This window comes from Trifolium pratense, linkage group LG4 (assembly GCF_020283565.1).
Source record: "Trifolium pratense cultivar HEN17-A07 linkage group LG4, ARS_RC_1.1, whole genome shotgun sequence".
Lineage (NCBI taxonomy): Eukaryota > Viridiplantae > Streptophyta > Magnoliopsida > Fabales > Fabaceae > Trifolium > Trifolium pratense.
This window is the reverse complement of record NC_060062.1, coordinates 59,993,854-60,013,405: the sequence shown is the minus strand read 5'-3', so window position 1 is coordinate 60,013,405 and position 19,552 is coordinate 59,993,854. Positions and strand designations below refer to the sequence as shown.

Below are 19,552 nucleotides of genomic sequence, written 5' to 3'. Positions count from 1 at the left end.
TGGGCTGGGCTGGGCTGGGCTTGGATCACAATCTCAAACTAACTTTTTTTTAAAGTTTCTTAATTCACCCCGTATATTCTTTTAAGCCTCCCAACTATTATTTTTTTTTTTTTTTGGTCAAGTAGCCTAGCGGCTAGAAATTCCACCCTTAAGATGGATAAGTGGGATGACCGGGGTTCGAACCCCGGCCCCCTGCATATATAATGCGATGTCCAACCAATTGAGCCAAGCTCATGGGACTCCCAACTATTATTTTTAAGCCAACGTTTTAGGATTAGATTTAAAGAATGTATGTATGAACCGCACATTCCGTCCCAAAATATAATAAGAAAAAAATTGTCAAAGAAAATTGAAGTATTTGGTTGAGAATTTGGACTAACTACATCAACTTTCTTTGACCAGTTTTCCCATATATTTTGGAACAGATGGAGTATTAATCAACGAATTTTCAATGTCGTTTAAGAGTGATTAATCTTTGTTGAGTATGCATGACAATAGGGGGTTGAGTATGGTTTTGGCCTTCCTCGTCTCTATACTTAATGGAGTTCAAGTACTCCCTCCGTCCCAAATTATAAGGGAAAAAATGCCATTTTTTTTGTCCCAAATTATAAGGGAGAAAGTCATTTTCAAGAATGTTTTTCTCTTATTCTCATAAAATTAAATGCAAATTGCATTTAATTTTCTCTCTCTACCCTTTTCTCAATAAACAACCACCAATAAAAATTGGTTTTACATCTTCCTATGCAACTTATTTCAAGAAAAACCCACAAAAACATATTTCAAATTCTCATATTTTACTTTTTCTTAATAAGTGTGATTTTTTTATTTTCTCTTATAATTCGGGACGGAGGGAGTATCTTCTAACTTATCTGGATCTTTGAAAGTGGTGAAAAATACAATTGCGACCCCATTTTCGATGACTTTGGATATCCTTGCACCAGTTCGTGTGTGAACGTTTTGGATTTCATTTTGGTACCTTTTTTATTAAGAAAAATGTAAAAATTCAAAATTACATCATTTTATTTATTAAAAAAAAATGAGGAAAAAACTTGTTTAAGACTCACAACGATGAATGTAATTTGAGGGTTTCGTTAAGAGTTTTTAATTTTAAAAATAAAAGTATAATTTTGGTACAATCACGGTGCGAATTTGAGGTGGGTATTAAAGTTCCATTAATCCGCCCTACCTCAACCTTTTGAAATCGAGAAAAATTAAACCCTAATTTCAATCAATTTTAGTTATTTCATCGAATAAGAATTTTACTATCATGTGATGTGATAAACCTACTGAACATACAACATAAACTTTATTCTACAAACTAAATTTTCTTAATACGAATTATTCAAGAGAAACCGAGTTTATTTTTTAATGAAAATTTTAACCAAATTTTATTTATCTTTTGGTAGAATTTTAAATTATCGAGATCTCTTTTCCTAAAAATCACAATATTGATTAAAAAAATTCTTATACGCATAAATTATCTATCTATCTATAGTAAAAGAAAATCTTACACTACACACTTGTTATTCCACAAGACAGCACAAAAAATGAAAGTACAGTATAAATAAGAAAAGAGGAAATTAGGCAAACACAAGATAAATTGATGAAGCAAGAAAAAACAAATTCCACCGCTAATTTTCGTCGAAATATCTTCCTCCTCCTCTTTTGCACATTTCTTCATTTTCCCCATTTTATAACCAATAAAAAAAAATTGACAACAAAAAAGAAAACCCTAGAACGGGAGAGATTTCATTCCCCAAAAATCTCTTCCTTCTATCTCCCCCTCATCCTCTCCGTTCTCTCTCAACACTTTTCCAATTCTTCCTTCAATCAATTCCAATTTTCAATTTCCAATTTTCAAGGTCAGATTCAATTTCAATTTTTCCCCAATTTATTTATTCAATCTTCATCAATTTTCGATTTTTTTATATGCAATTGCTTGTTATTGATGTTAATTTAATTGGGTATTTAACAGATCTGGTGAATTTTTCGTTATTTTATGGTAAATAAAATTGTGATGCCGCTAATTTTGCCGAAAAGCGATTCCATTCAGATTCGCGAAGTTTGGAACGATAATCTTGAAGAAGAATTCGCTATACTTCGCGAAATCGTCGATGATTATCCTTACATTGCTATGGATACGGAATTCCCCGGAATTGTTCTTCGACCGGTTGGGAATTTCAAGAGTAGTTATGATTTTCATTACCAAACCCTAAAAGACAATGTTGATATGCTTAAGCTGATTCAATTGGGTCTCACATTCTCCGATGAACATGGAAATCTTCCAACTTGCGGTGATGATGATGATGAGAGATTCTGTATTTGGCAATTCAATTTTAGAGAATTCAATGTGAATGAGGATGTTTTTGCAAATGATTCAATTGAACTTTTGAGACAGAGTGGGATTGATTTCAAGAGGAATAACGAAAATGGTATCGATGCACGGCGTTTCGGTGAGCTTTTAATGTCATCTGGGATTGTTTTGAATGATAATGTTCATTGGGTAACTTTTCATAGTGGATATGATTTTGGTTATTTGTTAAAGCTATTGACTTGTCAAAATTTGCCTGATACACAAGTTGGGTTCTTCAATTTGATCAATATGTATTTCCCAACTGTGTATGATATCAAACATTTAATGAAGTTTTGTAATAGTCTTCATGGAGGGTTGAACAAGCTTGCTGAGTTGTTGGAGGTTGAGAGAGTTGGGATTTGTCATCAAGCTGGTTCGGATAGTTTGCTCACATCTTGTACATTCAGGAAATTGAAAGAGAATTTCTTTAGTGGATCCTTGGAGAAGTATGCAGGGGTCTTGTATGGGTTAGGTGTTGAGAATGGACAGAGTGCTTATTAAGTTGAGAGAAAAAAAAGAAATTAGAAGAAAAAAAAATGCAAAAAAAAAAAAAAAAAAAGTCGGTAGATCTCGTATCTATTTGAGCCGTTGTATATCTGGTGAAATACCAACTTCTATGTAAAAACTTTGACATTTAAGTGTCTTCTTAACTTATGAATACCCTTTGTTGTTACTTTTGCTGTTTGCCTAGCTCAGTTTTGTCTTAACTTATGAATATCCTTTGTCTTTACATTTTTGAAGCCAATGAAGTGCATGTTTGAAAATGTATTGGTGAGATCTCAAATGTATCTGTTGTGTGCCTTTGAGATTTCTCTAATGGGTTTCTAAACACACAAGAATTAAGTTTTCATTTGACATGAATGTCTCAACAAAATGGTACACGGATTCTAATATTCTCATTCCATGAATATTGAGACAGGTTTAGAACTGTTGGTAAGAGAAATTTCATTAAGTGTGTGTTTTCATTCACATTCGAAATGGTGTCTACCATGCGTTCACAATGTGGTTCCAAACACATGGTAAGTTTTGATGAGAAGGGGTATCATGTTGGTTTCTTCTTTTGTGGATACTATGTTGTTTTTGCAGGATTTTTGTTGGTGTCAACATAAGACTACAATTTTTTGCTATGAACTGTTAAGGGTTTGCACTTGGCTCCCTTGCTATTATGATTCTTGCAATATCCATGCCATAAGGAAGGTGATGGAGTTTTGATATTTTATTTTAGCATGTTTTCCATTTTGAAGATGGGTTATTGACAAAATGAGGGAAGAGAAAGAAAAAAATTGACTGAATTATTTAACAATAATAATAAAACATTCTCTATTAGATTATCACTTAATAACAAGTGAACCATAGATACTTGAACTTGAAGTGCTAATTTTGAAGCAGCGATAAATCAATAACACAATAATTAACTAGGCAAATTGAAATTTGGTTTACTATAGAGATGAAAAGCTTATCTAATACTCTGTTATTTTCTAAAGTAAATGGGAAGGAAGAGGGATGACATGTCAATTTTCCCCTTGTGTTTGAATGTTAATTGTCCTTGAAAATGTTGGTGAAATCGGAAACATTTCTTGCTGAAGCTTGCAAACAGGGATATCAGATTTGTAATAGTTTCAACTTTCAAACGGTGTATAATATTGATTCTGTTCCGTTCATGAGAGCAAGTATTGTCAACTAGGTGTCTGTTTGGTTCTGGTTCCATGCTGAGTTGTGTAGCATCCAACACCAGTTTGCAACGGTCAGATAGTATTTGGCTGTATTGTGAAGATGTTTGGCTGCTTGTTGAGAATGCTATTTGTCATCCAAAACTGATTCTAACCTTGAAATACCTCATCCATCTTTACTCTCGGATTGAAAAATTGATTGTGAGATTTGTGGAAGTGCCTTCAATTGTTCCACTCTCAGAGCAGAATGCCCCACAGATGACTTGGTTTACAACAAAGAGGCCATCCTTATCATCAATCTGAGGTAGTTTTTGTTATTATTTGCATCCCTTCTGTTCTGTTTCAACTCAGTTATGTATACGTAATAACAGGGTGTTACCTTTCTTGTACCCACTTACACTGAATAGACAATGTTTCTATTAAGTCTATTCCTTGAGTTGAAACTGGGAATCAACGTCTGAAATGGGCGAGGTTTGCTATCTTTATTTTTGAAGTTTTTTCATTATAATTATTGGTTTTCCTAGAGTGAAAATTTATTAATTATGCAATGTTTCATAGGGAATTATGCAATGTTTTTTTACTTCTGCTGGGTGGATGTATTCAACTTCACTTTGATATGAAGTTGAAATTTGTACTTGAGTCAGGGGTCAATGTTTTGGTGGAATCGAAAGCAAAAACTAATATGAAAGGCATTTGATTTAGCTTTCCCGTTAACTAATGAGTTAATGAACCACTCTTAATGCTAAAATTAGTAATTTTATGTATTATTTGAGTTCATGGTATGTACAGTATGAGATTTGTATATGTTTTTGAGCTCGTAATTTGTAATGTTCTTACATTGTTTACGAGGTTCGAGCACAACAACATTATTTAATGGTTTGATAACAATAGCAATAACATTATGACCAACAATGATTACCGAGCAAAATTCTTTTACTAATGAATGGTCAATACTTATTCTTGATTTCAGGAGTACTGATCGAAATATCTTTGGAGGCTGTAAAAACTCTTACACTATGCTTAATATAATCAGTGCTTCCATGTCAAAGATGATGGTTTTGTCCCCCTGTCTGTTCATATTTTGATCCTCGGCATTTGAAGTTTTATATCATGATCAAAATCAAGCTGTTTTAATCTTTTATTTGAGGCAGGACAAAATGGAACTCAGTCTTGGAATCAATTCTCCAACCACAAACTTCAAAAGTTAGACATTGTAGTAGAAATTCCAGTAGTTGCCCTTTAGTTGGGTTTACATTCATCGTAAAATGATTATGAACAAATATAAAGAAATGAATTCCATGCATGTATGCCTTATATCTTGAGATGTATTTAAAAGTAGATTAGTTGAAGTTGGAGTGTGAGCCGTCCGATTTCAATATAATGGCCTACCTTGGTACGCCTTGTGCTGGGGAGACTGTTAGTGTTAATATATATCATTTTGGCTTCTTCAAAAAAAAAATATAATGGCCAATATTGCTTGATTAAGTGCTTCAATAACTGCAGGAAGATTGATCAGCAAAATTGAGATTATTCAAAACTGGGCATAATTGAACAATCAGGAGAATCATTCTAACTAGAATAAAGATTGGTCAACAAATTGAAAAAAAGAATACTTCGATGAATATCTTTCTATTACTACAAGTTGAATGAGAAAATAAAATTGAAAGAGAAGAAACAAAAGGTATACAATGAAGATGATAATCTTGCACTCAAGACTACCCCAAAGGAACATTGCTGTTTTCACTAGAGCTATCTCTAGTCACAAATGAATTATTAAAAGCTATCTTCCATTCTACCAATTGAGAGCTATTTAAAGACTTTCTAAGAATAATCAAAATAATAACTCTTAACAACCACCTTGCAAATTTATCAACTTACTAACTTCTACCTACTAACTATTTAACTACTTATTATCATTTTAATTTCTATTCCGCTTAAAAAAAACAACTCTAATTATCAAATATTCTATATCCTTACAGTAGCTTTGTGCATTCAAATCTTCAAGAATGTGTCTAAACAGTCTTATACGTTTAATGGAAAAGTCGATATTATTCAATCTATATTGTTGGTTTTCCGGTGATGAAGCAAATATTGCAAGTGGCAGTAGTAACCACTATCCTATGAACGAAAAACACGGGGAAATAATATAGTGCATGTTCGAATTAACAATGATATTGGTAAAATTACGGCGCCATCATGATTTTATGTTACAAACTTAAAACACCACGAGATCAATTTGGTGCATGTTTGAATAACAATAATATTGGCAAAATCACAGACTCACAATGCTGTCATCATTTTAATGAACTTAATGCCAATAGTATTCCACCTTGCTTCGACCACCAACAAACAACATCAAACCCAAAGAACCATCCACACAACCTACAAGTGCAACCATCCCCAAATGCAAAATTGGGATCTCCATCTTTGTTCATTTGTTGGGTTTTGAACTTCTGATTTATTTTTTTAAAAAAAATATTAATGTGATTTTGTTATGATTTGTTCAGTAGCTTTCCCTTCAACATCTAGAAGAAATTGACCAGATTTCAAAGATGCATGTGTGTTCTTTTGAGGCAGAAGAAATCATTCATTTTGGAAATCTAGAATTCACAAAAATAAAATAAAATAAAAAATCGTTCATCATCTTCAACTTGATATAGAGATTGACATAGTGGAAAGATGAGAAGGCATTCAACTGATGGAGAAGGTTTGATCATGGAGGAGGAAGGACATGGTGGTGTTTATGTATGGCAGGCGTGATAAGGGGTTCTCTAGCACCCTAATCATAGGTTGAAGACAATGGAGATGTTGCTGAGAGTTTATTTATAAGGGATTCGAGAAATTAATCTTTACAATTGTACATAAAACCATATTTTTGGTCCATAAAAATAACAAGTTTTTGGTTCTCAATCCTCCACAAGTCATTTCTGCTGCAGTTAGATTAATCAAAGTATGAGCTTCTCGAAATTGAGCACAAACAATAGTTTCGCATTGAAGAAAATTAATTCCTACCAGGAAAGTATAGAATGCCATTGAAAAGTAAACAAAATAGTTAATCCTACCAAAAAGTATATATTGACATTGAAACCTATATGGGGGAAATATTTTCTTTTGGAGGTTTTTATCCTACAAAGTTTATATGATCCAAAGTATCTAGTAATTTTTTAGAGGAGAAATCAAAAAAAATTGTTGAAAGTATAATTCACCTATCCAAACTTCACAGTTCAGATATTGATAATTTTTTAATTGTAATCAATTTATGATCTCAATCATTGATTTTTTATATTTAAATTTAACAGAATGCATTACACTATCTTGTAATCAAGTGTACTCTTCACCTTGGATGAATCAAATCCATTCGTAAAATATAATCACCAACCATTGGCATACATGTAAAAACAAAGAAGCAACCATTGGCAGAAAATAAACAATGCACAAACACGATAAGCTAATAACTAATAACTGTTTTCATTATCGATAGTTTTTTTTTTTTGACAAATCATTATCAATAGTTCAGAGTGATATTCTAGTAATGAAATAGTCAGAATATAGGTGTTTCATTCCACAAAAGATAAAATAGCTCACTCAAGTCTGAAGCCCATGAAAAGGTCTACTTCTATCTTTCTAGTGAGATGTCATCATATATTTAATATTTATAGCTATCCAAAGCCTCAAAGTACAGCACAAATTTCATACATTCCAACGAAAATGGTCTTGCTTTCCATCTCCCCCACTGATATATCATGTACTTCTCCCCTGCAAAGCCTTAAGATAAACTTGTTTAGAATTTAACAGGCATATTAACTGAATTGAAATGTGTATTGGTGCAATTATATATGTAGCTGTCCAAATATCAGAAACTTTTCTTTCTGAATAAGATTAAAAAAGCGGGTGCACTATATAAGACATCATTTCATTCCTGGGTTTGAACCTCGGCCCTGCATATAAAATGCAATATTCCGAGTAAGGAAGGACCCTCTCCATTTTTTATGATTTCCATTTCTTCCATTACTAAATATTTTTAATATTTTTGGGTGTATAAAAGATATTGACTTATTTAATGTCACACTTTTGCATTTATATTTCCAAAAATATATAGTAATGGAAGAAATGGAAAGAATACAAAATGGAGAGTATCCCAACTACAATATCCCTACCAATTGAGCTATGCTCACGGGGACGATCAACTAGCTTTTCATTTATAAACTTTCAATTATAATCTATTGTTATCAGTTAACTTGAACTACTTAAACTATTGCCAAATAGATACTACAGAATAGGGTGCGTATAACTTGACCAAAGTAACACCCTTAACTCATTAATGGAAACCAATCATTTCATTGTTAATAAACTAATTGTAAAGTATAGATTAATGTATTGAATTATGGCACTCTCTTGAGATATTGAATAATTAAATAATTCATTGTAGATAATTAACCTATGCTCAATATAAACCTAAATTAGTAAATTATTTAAAATTACATGTGCATATGGATGCAATTGGGAATTTCTTTCTTTCCAAATTACTATTTTAGTTGGTGAAGCTAGCAATGGAATACCAATGCAAAGCTCATTAATGGGTCAAAGTAGTGCTCAACAAAAGCTCAACTGAAAGTAAGAAAAATACCTTTTGCCTATCATCTCTTGCGCTTAAGTTGTTTCATCTGTTCCACAATATAAGTGATAACTTCTTTCAAAGTTGCCTTCCTCTTTTCCTTGAAGTTCCATAGCTCCCAAACAGCATATCCTCCACTTGGATTGTATTCATTTACTTCTTTCACGGCAGTTACAACAGCTGAGTATACCTCATCTCCCCATTCCTGCTTGAGTTTTTTTAATTTCTCATCTTCCTCATCTATAACTGACTGTCAACACAACAGTGTAACTGTGTTATATAAATGATTATACTATTTCTTTATTAGGCATAACTACATCAAGAACACATAGCTTATCTTTCTGGTACATACCACATGGGTATCATTCTCTCTGATCACTTTAAAAGGATGCCAATTTGAATTCTTCACATTCTCCTGCCAAAGAGAGCAAAGCTCCATGCCCTTTACCCCACCTTCTTCAAAATATCTTTTCTTGCAGGCATTCACAAACACCTGCTCGTCAAGCTCTCCCATTCTCTTGGTCCCAATATTAGTAGCTTTAGGACGGGTCAGCATTGCATTTAACCCCTAAAACAATAGAAATTAGAAAGGAAGAAAGAGAGAGGGGAAACGACTTTAGTGTCACAATATACTCATTGCAGTGCAAAACAACAAAATATCAGAATTCTTATTTCCTACAGAAAGGTGAAAAGGATCTTCATGCAGGTACTTTATAGCTTAGTACAAAGAAATCTATACCCTTGTTAGTTGGTTATCTTTAAGAATACATGAAGATGAAGGTTAAAAGGATGCAACAAGTGTGAGCAATATTTCTTGTTAAATAGAATAGAATTAAAAAAGTGAGCAAAAGTAAATGAGATCATACTTCTATTAATTCTTTACGAGCTTCCTGTAGTTCATCATTGCTTTGGCGCTCCTTGACAATGAGGGTTTGATTCATTGACTCCATATCCTCCAAGCTTTCTATTTTGTCAGTCAATTCAGCAGTCATTTCTTCCATTTTTTTCTTGATAGCTGCATCATCTTGATCACCAAGATGTTTCATAACTTGCAATTTCCCTCTTAACTCCTCAATTTCCATCTCTAACTTTTGTTTGGCGTCTAGCTGCTTCTCCAATTGAAGGATCTTGTTTAAGGCCTCTTCTTTTTCTCTCTGACAGTTTGGAAATCCACGTCAGCAGAAGACATTTGAAATGGACATATGTGATAAAAAAACATACGTTACTGCAGTACTATCTTTTCATAACCAAGAGAGTCAACAGACGGCAAACCTTTTGCTGTTCGACAAGCTTGAAGACATTTGCATCAGCTATCTTCTGCTCCTTTGAAGCCAACTGGAGCGACTCATTCCTCAGATCTTTCTGGAAAGACAAATAAGTAATATTAGAATTTTGTAAAAGCACGCATAAAACCTGATGATTACGAAGTGGGATATAAAAAAGCACACATCTGGGGATGTTTTGTGGATTTCAAAACATGTTTTCTTTTAATAAAAAATAAAAAACCGCGCCCTAATATTTCATATAACATATGAAAATACAAATCGTTGTAACAAAATGTCGACATAAATGAGGATGTTAAAACTAAAGCCATATATATAAATATTGACTTTTAGTCCAATTAGAAGATGGTGGAAGGCCAATATAAATCGGGATTCACTTGAAGGGAGTCAATAGGATCAAAATAAATCAGTCTGTAGTTAAAATCAAGAGCAACCAAGGTTATTAGTAGGTATTAAAGGATAGTTCCAGCTACACGTCAGTGAGTGGAGATATACTCACCCAGGCTAGTCTCTAGGCTATCTATTGTACACCCACACTCACATAGTATTAATCCCTGGTAACTATCTTCGGAAAATCAGGAATCATCTAACAGAATCAGTTGAATCAGTTTAGAAATCTCTATAATCATGAGTTTATTACAAAGTTAATAGTAGGAGACCATAGAAAAAGACAGGTCAATAACTTTGCAAGAACAATTATAAATAAGAACATAAGATCAGCGACAAAAATGTATTCAAATGGGAATATACTAATTGCCAAAAAATGTAATATACGTTACCTTCTTCTTGTCCTCGTCAAGTTTCTGCCTCTCTTGATCAGTTAGTACCTCACGTTTATTCAGATCTCTACTCCAGGAATCAAGCTTCCGCATTTTATCATCCAATTCACTACTCATCTTTTCCTGTTCTTCCAAGATCCTGCGTACCTCCTCACGAGCTTTACGCTGCATACTCCTTGACTCTGACAAAAAATGGAGATAATTTGTAGCATTAAAACCTATGCCAAGTATTTTGTTCTATTCTTCTGCTTCAGTGAATGTACACAAATATTATAACATATATAGCCAAACTTGAAGCAGAATGGCCTTTGTTTACAGTAAGTCAAAATCAGATTCTAACAGAAAGTATACAAACCTTCCACAAAAGCATTGTGTAGCTTATCTTTCTCCTCCAGCATCCTACTTAAGGACATAGTCTTCTCATTATACTTGTACTGCATTTTGTTGAGGTTTTCATTTGTAATATCAATTTCATTTGCAAGGTTTTCAACAATGCTATTTCTGCTTTCAGATGCTTCTTGAACAATATCTGAAATTGTCCTCAGCCTTCCTTTGTTGCGTAGGTACTCCCCGATTGGCCCTTCACAATTATAATCGTCTTCACGTGCAACCCATCCATAAATGTCTGAACTGGCCTGCAAGTCCATTGAATTCCAATCCTTTTTTCCATGATGTTTAGTTTCAAGGGATTTCTCAAACTCATTCGCATTCATGAAACCGTTCCAGTCATTATTGAAGTCAATTACAGCATGAGCATCACCATCCACCAAGAATATATGAAAATTCAATGGTTTGTACTTGGAAAATTCCTTTAGCCAGTATGCAGAATCCTGTAATTTGCTCTTGATGTTAACAATAATGCCTGTCCATGGCCAGACGTAATTCTCAACAGGCTGGGCAGGTTGGTTGACAGGTATCAAAGCTAGTTGAGGTATTTTATCTGCTTCATTGATTAAGTCAGTCTCCAAATACTTTGCTAGAGCAAGGTGGTTGGCCTTTTGTTTCGCACTTCTGTTTGCTGAACCTTTACCTACTCCGGATGCATGTTGCAGCAAATCCTTATATTTGAATTCCTGCTTCTTCTTTCCAGCACAATATGGGCACCGAAGTGTGCCATTGAAATTCTTTACCTTGTAATTACCGTCTTTCAATTGCTTGTAAGGTTTCTCAGAAGCCTCCTCAATCTCAGATTCACTGATATCTGACTCTTCTTCAGAGCTGTAGTCCATTGAAGCTCTGCATACAATTACAAATGTCAGTTCAGAAGTATAAAGTTGCATATAATTTGATGAGGAAGATTAATCAACAAAAATCAATTGCATAAGATTTAAAAGAAAACAAGAACCTTACTCAACAATAAACAGTTTCATATCATTTAAAAGAAGACAAGGACATTACTCAAAAATAAATAGTTGCATATAGTTGAAAGAAAGAAAGAAAAAACAGAACAGAGGTAGAATTTTAGAATAATCTAAATTTTGGATTGGTAGTTTAGGGTGGAATAGGATAGTTAATTTTTAAAAAATAGATGTTATCCCATTCCATTCTATAACACCAATCCAAATACCCTAAAAAAAGACAGTTTCACAGAATATGAATAGGTTAAAATAAATAAAGTTGTTTGGAAAAACAAAACAAAACTTACTATTGACAGTTTGATATTTGGATATGTGGTTCTGAATAACAAATTTAAAATTGTAGAGGAATTTGTCTCAAACATTTGCAGATAAAAAACAAACTGCGGAAATGCATAATATGCATTGTGCACAATATACAAATTTAAAACATTCAAGGAAAACAATAGCCATACATGATGCAAAGATACATCAAAATGCACTAGTTAAAAATATAGATTCAATAACATGTGCATATGCACTCTCCAAAAAGAAGAACTACACATGACTAAAAATTGCTAAAATGCAGTCTGTTACTGATTGGAAAAAAGAATCTTTGAATCTAGGGAACATAATAATATATAACTAAAGGACATTATAAAACCCTAGTCCCTATCACAGGAATGTAGAGCTAAGAATGGGTAACATATATGGTTAAAATTGAGATTTTATGCAAAATCAGAAAGGGGAAGTAAAATTGTAGATCGTGCAATCGTAACGCTAATGTAAGATTATACAAAATTCATAAAACTCAAATATATGAATATAAATTCATAGATATGCATATAAAATTGCACAAGACATAGAAAACCTTAAATCACACTTGAAAAACTTATGAGAGTCTGAACTCTGAAGTTATTTACAGACGAAGGATGAGAGAGAAGTAGATTTTCTTAAAATGGACACAAGCATGATCAGAAAATTGCAAGAAGATTTATGTGTACTCTTAATCGGTGAGGGCAAGCATAACCGCAAAATCAATTTTTCTATTCAAATCAGGATTTTAATTACCATGGGTAAAACATATATAGAAAATACAAGTTACACTATCAAACATAGATATTCAACTCAAAATCACATACTAAAAATAACATAGACCCTGACATAAAAAGCAAGTAAATATCACAAATAATATGCAAAAACAAATTATTTTTAACCGATCCTGCACAATGCAACACATTTTAAGCTATATTTCAAGTCAATACAGTTCAACTTCTACTCTTAACCCTAATTTCTTAATTAACCCTCACAAATAGTACCAATTAACACATTTTTTCAAATATCAGAAACCACATTTGCAAAAATCACTTGATTAAACACAGAAATGATCTAACTTAGCTATTAAAAACCTAAAATCTCAAAATACGAATCTCTTCATGCATGCAATTAAACAACAGAACGAAAAAATCGAAAACAAGTAACTAACACTATATTCAACAAATCACACATCGATTTTCATCATTTTCGACGGAGAAAAAGCTCAGCAAAAATGTACTAAGCTCGAAGAACAAAATCGAGAAAGATAGAGAGAGATATTTTCACTTACAGCGATGAAATTGAGCGAAATGGGTCACAGCTGAAGAACACTGAGAACTGAGAGAGTGAAAATGAAATGTTGAAATACAAATACCCTAATCCCAAGAAGAGTGAGTAAAGGTAATAAATTGTTTTGGGAATTATTGTCTGTGATGGCGATCCACGGTTACTACGAGTATCTCTTTTGCTATTGGTTGATGAGAATATAGAACTATTGTAGGTTAATGATTGGTTTAATGATGAGTTATAACTGAGTGGAACAGTGTACGCAACTGTATGAGATTATTAGTACTGGGGTGAATTTGAGATTTTTTTCACGTAGTACGAATGCGAATTGCGAATCTACCGTTCACAAATGCAAGAATTGGACTGGGCTACCCTCAAAGAAATTCAAGAAAATTATAGTTAAAAGTGCTATTAACACCCTCATTTGTTTTACTAAAAATAGATATTCATTCATTCGAATAATTGATATAATACATCAGATACAAATACAAATTCAACTTCGCTAAAAACCATTTTTACTACCCATACTTATCTTTTTATAAAAACCATACTTTGATTTGGTTTTTGTCAACGTTTTATAATTAGGTTTTATAATTACGTTGAACGGGGAACCATCTAGTTTGTATTTCAGTTGGTTTGATCTCAATTTTATTGTATTTTACTGAACCGTTTTAAATGACAGTTGGATCTTGTGTAGGTAATTCGGTTGGTGAGATAAGTGACAATGAAAGAGTTTTAAGAGGAGAGATTGGGTAATTCTGGTTTTAACTTTATCATCATTCCAAAAATGTGTGAATTAAAATGTCATATTTTATGGAATAATATGGTAGGTCATCAAACTCATGTCTTCTTTTGCTTACACATTGCACATTCTAGTATCTATGTATTCTTTCTTTCTACGGTTGTCCCATATTCTCCATAATGCTAATATTTATTTTCAGGACAGCTTCTATGAACCCAACATGCTTTTGATTCGAATTCGTACATTACGACGAAAATGGTCTTGCTTTCCATTGCCCCATTGATATATCATGTACTTCTCCCCTGCAAAGCCTCAAAGATAAACTTGTTTAGAATTTAACAGGTATATTAACTGAATTGAAATGTGCATTTGTGCAATTACACATGTAGCTGTCCAAATATCAGAAACTAAGTATGTCATTTTATATTTATCAGTTATTTCACCAAGTAATTTTAACAACCACATGAATTTCAATCAACTAGCTTTTCATTTATAAACTTTCAATTGTAATCTATAATCTATTGCTATCACTTAACTTATGAACTACTTAAACTATTGCCAAATAGATACTACAAAATAGGGTGCAGATAACTTAACCCAAGTAACACCCTTAACTCAAAATATTGAATAATAGCACTATTATAAGATATTGAATAATTAAAGAATTCATTCTAGATATTAGCCGACGATCAATATAAACCTAAATTAGTAAATTATTTAAAATTACATGTGCAAATGGATGCAACTGGGTTATTAGTTCTTTCTTTCGGTGAAGCTAGCAATGGAATATCAATGCAGTGCTCATTAATGGGTAAAAGCTCAACTGAAAGTCGAAAATATACCTTTATCGTTTCTTGCCCTTAAGTTGTCCCACGATATGAGTGATAACTTCTTTCAATGTTGCCTTCCTCTTTTCCTTGAAGTTCCATAGCTCCGAAACAGAATATCTTCCACTTGGATTGTATTCATTTACTTCTTCCAAAGCTGTTACAACAGCTGAAAATACCTCATCTCCCCATTCCAGCTTTAGCTTTTTTAATTTCTCATCTTCCTCATCTAAAACTGACTGTGTCAATACAACAGTATAACCGTGTTAAATTAAGCGATGTTGGGTGGGATGGATAGCTCAACTGATTGAACTAGTGGAGCTAAGGGTTAAAGGAGTTGAAGGTTCAAGGGTTCAAATCTTGGTAATGTATAAAAAACTAACATAACAATTTGCCATTAAAAAAACAAATATTTATTTATTTAGGCGTAACTACGTCAAGAACACATAGCGTGTGTTTACGGTACAAACCTCATGGGTATCATTCACTCTGATCACTTTAAAAGGATGCCAAGCTGGATCCTTCACATTCTCCTGCCAAAAAGAGCAAAGCTCCACGCCCTTCGTCCCATCATCTTCAAAATATTTTTTCTTGCAGGCATTCAAAAACACCTGCTGGTCAAGCTCTCCCATTCTCTTGGTCCCAATATTAATAGGTTTAGGAGCTTTAGAAGCTTTAGTACGAGGCTTCATAGCATTTAACCCCTAAAACAATAGAGATTAGAAAGGAAAAAAAGAGAGGGGAAACAACTTTAGTGTCACAATATACTCACTGCAGTGTAGAACAACAAAATATCAGAATTCTTTATTCCTACAGAAAGGTGAAGAGCATCTTCATGCAGGTACTTTATAGCTTAGTATGAAGAAATCTATACCTTTGTTAGTTGGTTATCTTTAAGGATGCAACAAGTGTGTGACACATTTCTTTTTATATAGAATAGAGTTAAAAAAATGAGCAAAAGTAAATGAGATCATACTTCTATTAATTCTTTACGAGCTGCCTGTAGTTCATCATTGCTTTGGCGCTCCTTGACAATGAGGGTTTGATTCATTGACTCCATATCCTCCAAATTTTCTATTTTGTCAGTCAATTCAGCATTCATTTCTTCCATCTTTTTCTTGATAGCTGCATCATCTTGATCTCCAAGATGTTTCATAACTTGCAATTTCCCTCTTAACTCCACAATTTCCATCTCTAACTTTTGTTTGGCATCTAGCTGCTTTTCCAATTGAAGGATCTTGTTTAAATCCTCTTCTTTTTCTCTCTTGCAATTTGGAAATCCACGTCAGGAGAAGACATTTGGAATGGACGATAAGTGATAAACAACATACGCTGCTGCAGTACTATCTTTTCATAACCAAGAGAGTCAATAGAGGGCAAACCTTTTGCTGTTCGACAAGCTTGAAGAAATTCGCATCAGCTATCTTCTGCTCCTTTGAAGCCAACTGGAGCGACTCATTCCTCAGATCTTTCTGGAAAGACAAATAAGTAATATTAGAATTTTGTAAAAGCACGCATAAAACCTGATGAGTGATGACTACAAAGTCTTAAGGCTCCTCAAACACACATCTGGGGACGTTTTGTGGATTTCAAAACATGTTTTGTCTTAATAAAAAATCTCGCCCTAATATTTCATATGACATATGAAAATACAAATCCTTATAACAAAATGTCAAAATTCATAAATGTAAAACTAAGAAAGATTCAGTTGAATCAGTTTAGAGTTATCTCTCAATATTCATGAGTTTATCGCAAAGTTAATAGTATACCATAGATAAAGAGAGGTCAATAACTTTACAAGAACAATTGTAAATAAGAACATAAGATCACCGATAAAAATGCATTAAAATGGGAATATACTAATTGCCAAAAAATGTAATATACATTACCTTATTCTTGTCCTCGTCAAGTTTCTGCCTCTCTTGATCAGTTAGCACCTCACGTTTATTCAGATCTCTACTCCAGGAATCAAGCTTCCGCATTTTTTCATCCAATTCATTACTCATCTTTTCCTGTTCTTCCAAGATCCTGCGTACGTCCTCACGAGCTTTACGCTGCATACTCCTTGACTCTGACAAAAAATGGAGATAATTTGTAGCATTAAAACCTATGCAAGTATTTTGTTCTATTCTTCTGCTTCAGTGAATGTACACAAATATTATAACATTTATAGCCAAACTTGAAGCAGAATGGCCTTTGTTTACAGTAAGTCAAAATCAGATTCTAACAGAAAGTATACAAAGTTACAAACCTTCCACAAAAGCATTGTGTAGCTTGTCTTTCTCCTCCAGCATCCTACTTAAGGACATATTCTTCTCGTTATACTTGTACTGCATTTTGTTGAGGTTTTCATTTGTAATATCAATTTCATTTGCAAGGTTTTCAACAATGCTATTTCTGCTTTCAGATGCTTCTTGAACAATATCTGAAATTGTTCTTAGCCTTCCTTTGTTGCGAAGGTACTCCCCGATTGGCCCTTCACAATTATAATCGTTTTCACGTGCAACCCATCCATAAATGTCTGAACTGGCCTGCAAGTCCATTGAATTCCAATCCTTTTTTCCATGATGTTTAGTTTCAAGGGATTTCTCAAACTCACTTGCATTCATGAAACCGTTCCAGTCATTATTGAAGTCAATTACAGCCTGAGCATCACCATCCACCAAGAATATATGAAAATTCAATGGTTTGTACTTGGAAAATTCCTTTAGCCAGTATGCAGGATCCTGTAACTTTCTCTTGATGTTAACAATAATGCCTGTCCATGGCCAGACGTAATTCTCAACTGGCTGAGCAGGTTGGTTGACAGGTTGGATCAAATCTGGTTGAGGTATTTGATCTGCTTCATTGATTAAGTCGGTCTCCAAATACTTTGCCAGAGCAAGGTGGTTGGCCTTTTGTTTCGCACTTCTGTTTGCTGAACCTTTACCTACTCCGGATGCATGTTGCAGCAAATCCTTATATTTGAATTCCTGCTTCTTCTTTCCAGCACAATACGGGCACCGAAGTGTGCCATTGACATTCTTCACCTTGTAATTACCGTCTTTCAATTGCTTGTAAGGTTTCTCAAAGTACTCCTCAATCTCAGATTCACTGATATCCGACTCTTCTTCAGAGCTGTAGTCCATTGAAGCTCTGCATACAATTATAAATGTCAGTTCAGAAGTATAAAGTTGCATCCTCGGGTCCTTATTATAATAGAAGTTTTACTTTTTAGGAAGCCAAAAGTGTAAAACGCGAATGGTATAAAAGCGTGTTGATTGCAAGTATGTGTACTCTTAATCGGTAAGGGCAAGCATAACCGCAAAATCATATTTTACTATTCAAATCAGGATTTTAATTACCATGGGTAAAAACATATATAGAAAATACAAGTTACACTATCAAACATAGATATTCAACTCAAAATCACATACTAAAAATAACATAGACAGACCCTGACATAAAAAGAAAGTAAATATCACAAATAACATGCAAAAACAAATTATTTTTAACCGATCGTGCAGAATGCAACATATTTTAAGCTATACTCCTATTTCAAGTCAATACAGTTCAACTTCTACTCTTGACCATCACAAATGGTACCAATTAACAGATTTTTTAGCAATATCAAAAATCACATTTGCAAAATGATCTAACTAAGCCATTAAACGAAAAAATCGAAAAGAAAGTAACAAACACTATATATTCAACAAATGATACATAATTCATCATTTTCAATGTAGAAAAATCTCAGCAACAATGTACTTACTAGTAACTGATAGAAGAACAAAATCGAGAGAGAGAAAGATTTTCACTGACTTTGTGTGAGAAATGATGACAGCTAAAGCGTGAGAACTGAAAAGAGTGGAAATGAAAAGTTGAATACCTTAATCCAAGGAGTGAGTAATAATGGTAATAAATTGTTTTGGAATTATGATTGGAGTAAGTTATAACAGTGTTCGCGACTGTATGGGATTCAAGTATTGGGCTGGGCTACCATCAAAGAAATTCAAGAAATTATAGTTAAAAGTGCTATTGGCACCCCCCATTTGTGTTACCCATACTTACCTGATAAAATAAAACCCATAATTTGATTTGGTTTTTGTCAATGTTTTATAAATTTAATTTGTGTTAATTTAATTTTTAAATAAATTTTCACTTATTTATTTATTTGTTTTTCTTCCATTTGATGGATGCTGAATTGAAATGAACCAATTAAAGTATGAAATAAAAATCTCGCTAGTTTGATACATGATCTGTTTTTTAAAAGAGTAATCAGTCAATTTAGTCCCTAAACTATCACTCTCTCACCAACTTAGTCCCTAAACTATTAAAACCAACTAAAAAGTCCCTAAACTATATTCA

The 19,552-nt window shown here is 33.2% G+C and overlaps 3 protein-coding genes across 6 annotated transcripts; 1 reads left to right on the top strand and 2 right to left on the bottom strand.

Annotated features, from left to right (window-relative positions):
- The first annotated feature begins 1,571 nt into the window (after window positions 1–1,571).
- On the top strand, window positions 1,572–3,026 carry LOC123882151 (probable CCR4-associated factor 1 homolog 7). 2 transcript variants are annotated; one of them, XM_045930961.1, is made up of 2 exons: window positions 1,572–1,862; window positions 1,976–3,026. In XM_045930961.1, the coding sequence occupies exon 2, from the start codon at window positions 2,000–2,002 to the stop codon at window positions 2,852–2,854; it is 855 nt and encodes a 284-aa protein (XP_045786917.1). In that variant the 5' UTR covers window positions 1,572–1,862; window positions 1,976–1,999; the 3' UTR covers window positions 2,855–3,026. The 2 variants fall into 2 exon arrangements, with proteins under 2 accessions (XP_045786917.1, XP_045786916.1); XM_045930960.1 differs by having other exon boundaries at window positions 1,581–1,846; window positions 1,974–3,026.
- Window positions 3,027–7,472: 4,446 nt separating this feature from the next.
- On the bottom strand, window positions 7,473–13,989 carry LOC123882150 (factor of DNA methylation 1-like). Of its 2 annotated transcripts, none has more exons than XM_045930959.1 (8): window positions 13,641–13,989; window positions 11,056–11,936; window positions 10,701–10,882; window positions 9,911–10,000; window positions 9,505–9,792; window positions 8,991–9,206; window positions 8,651–8,888; window positions 7,473–7,788 (listed from the first exon to the last, which is right to left on the bottom strand). In XM_045930959.1, the coding sequence occupies exons 2-7, from the start codon at window positions 11,927–11,929 to the stop codon at window positions 8,661–8,663; spliced, it is 1,878 nt and encodes a 625-aa protein (XP_045786915.1). In that variant the 5' UTR covers window positions 11,930–11,936; window positions 13,641–13,989; the 3' UTR covers window positions 7,473–7,788; window positions 8,651–8,660. The 2 variants fall into 2 exon arrangements, with proteins under 2 accessions (XP_045786915.1, XP_045786914.1); XM_045930958.1 differs by having other exon boundaries at window positions 7,473–7,779; window positions 13,641–13,881.
- Window positions 13,990–14,607: 618 nt separating this feature from the next.
- LOC123882149 (factor of DNA methylation 1-like) lies at window positions 14,608–19,104 on the bottom strand. Of its 2 annotated transcripts, none has more exons than XM_045930956.1 (8): window positions 18,957–19,104; window positions 17,457–18,340; window positions 17,095–17,276; window positions 16,588–16,677; window positions 16,182–16,469; window positions 15,676–15,909; window positions 15,221–15,444; window positions 14,608–14,680 (listed from the first exon to the last, which is right to left on the bottom strand). In XM_045930956.1, exons 2-7 carry the CDS (start codon window positions 18,331–18,333, stop codon window positions 15,223–15,225), a joined length of 1,893 nt encoding a protein of 630 aa, XP_045786912.1. In that variant the 5' UTR covers window positions 18,334–18,340; window positions 18,957–19,104; the 3' UTR covers window positions 14,608–14,680; window positions 15,221–15,222. The 2 variants fall into 2 exon arrangements, with proteins under 2 accessions (XP_045786912.1, XP_045786913.1); XM_045930957.1 differs by having other exon boundaries at window positions 19,007–19,070.
- Window positions 19,105–19,552: the final 448 nt, after the last annotated feature.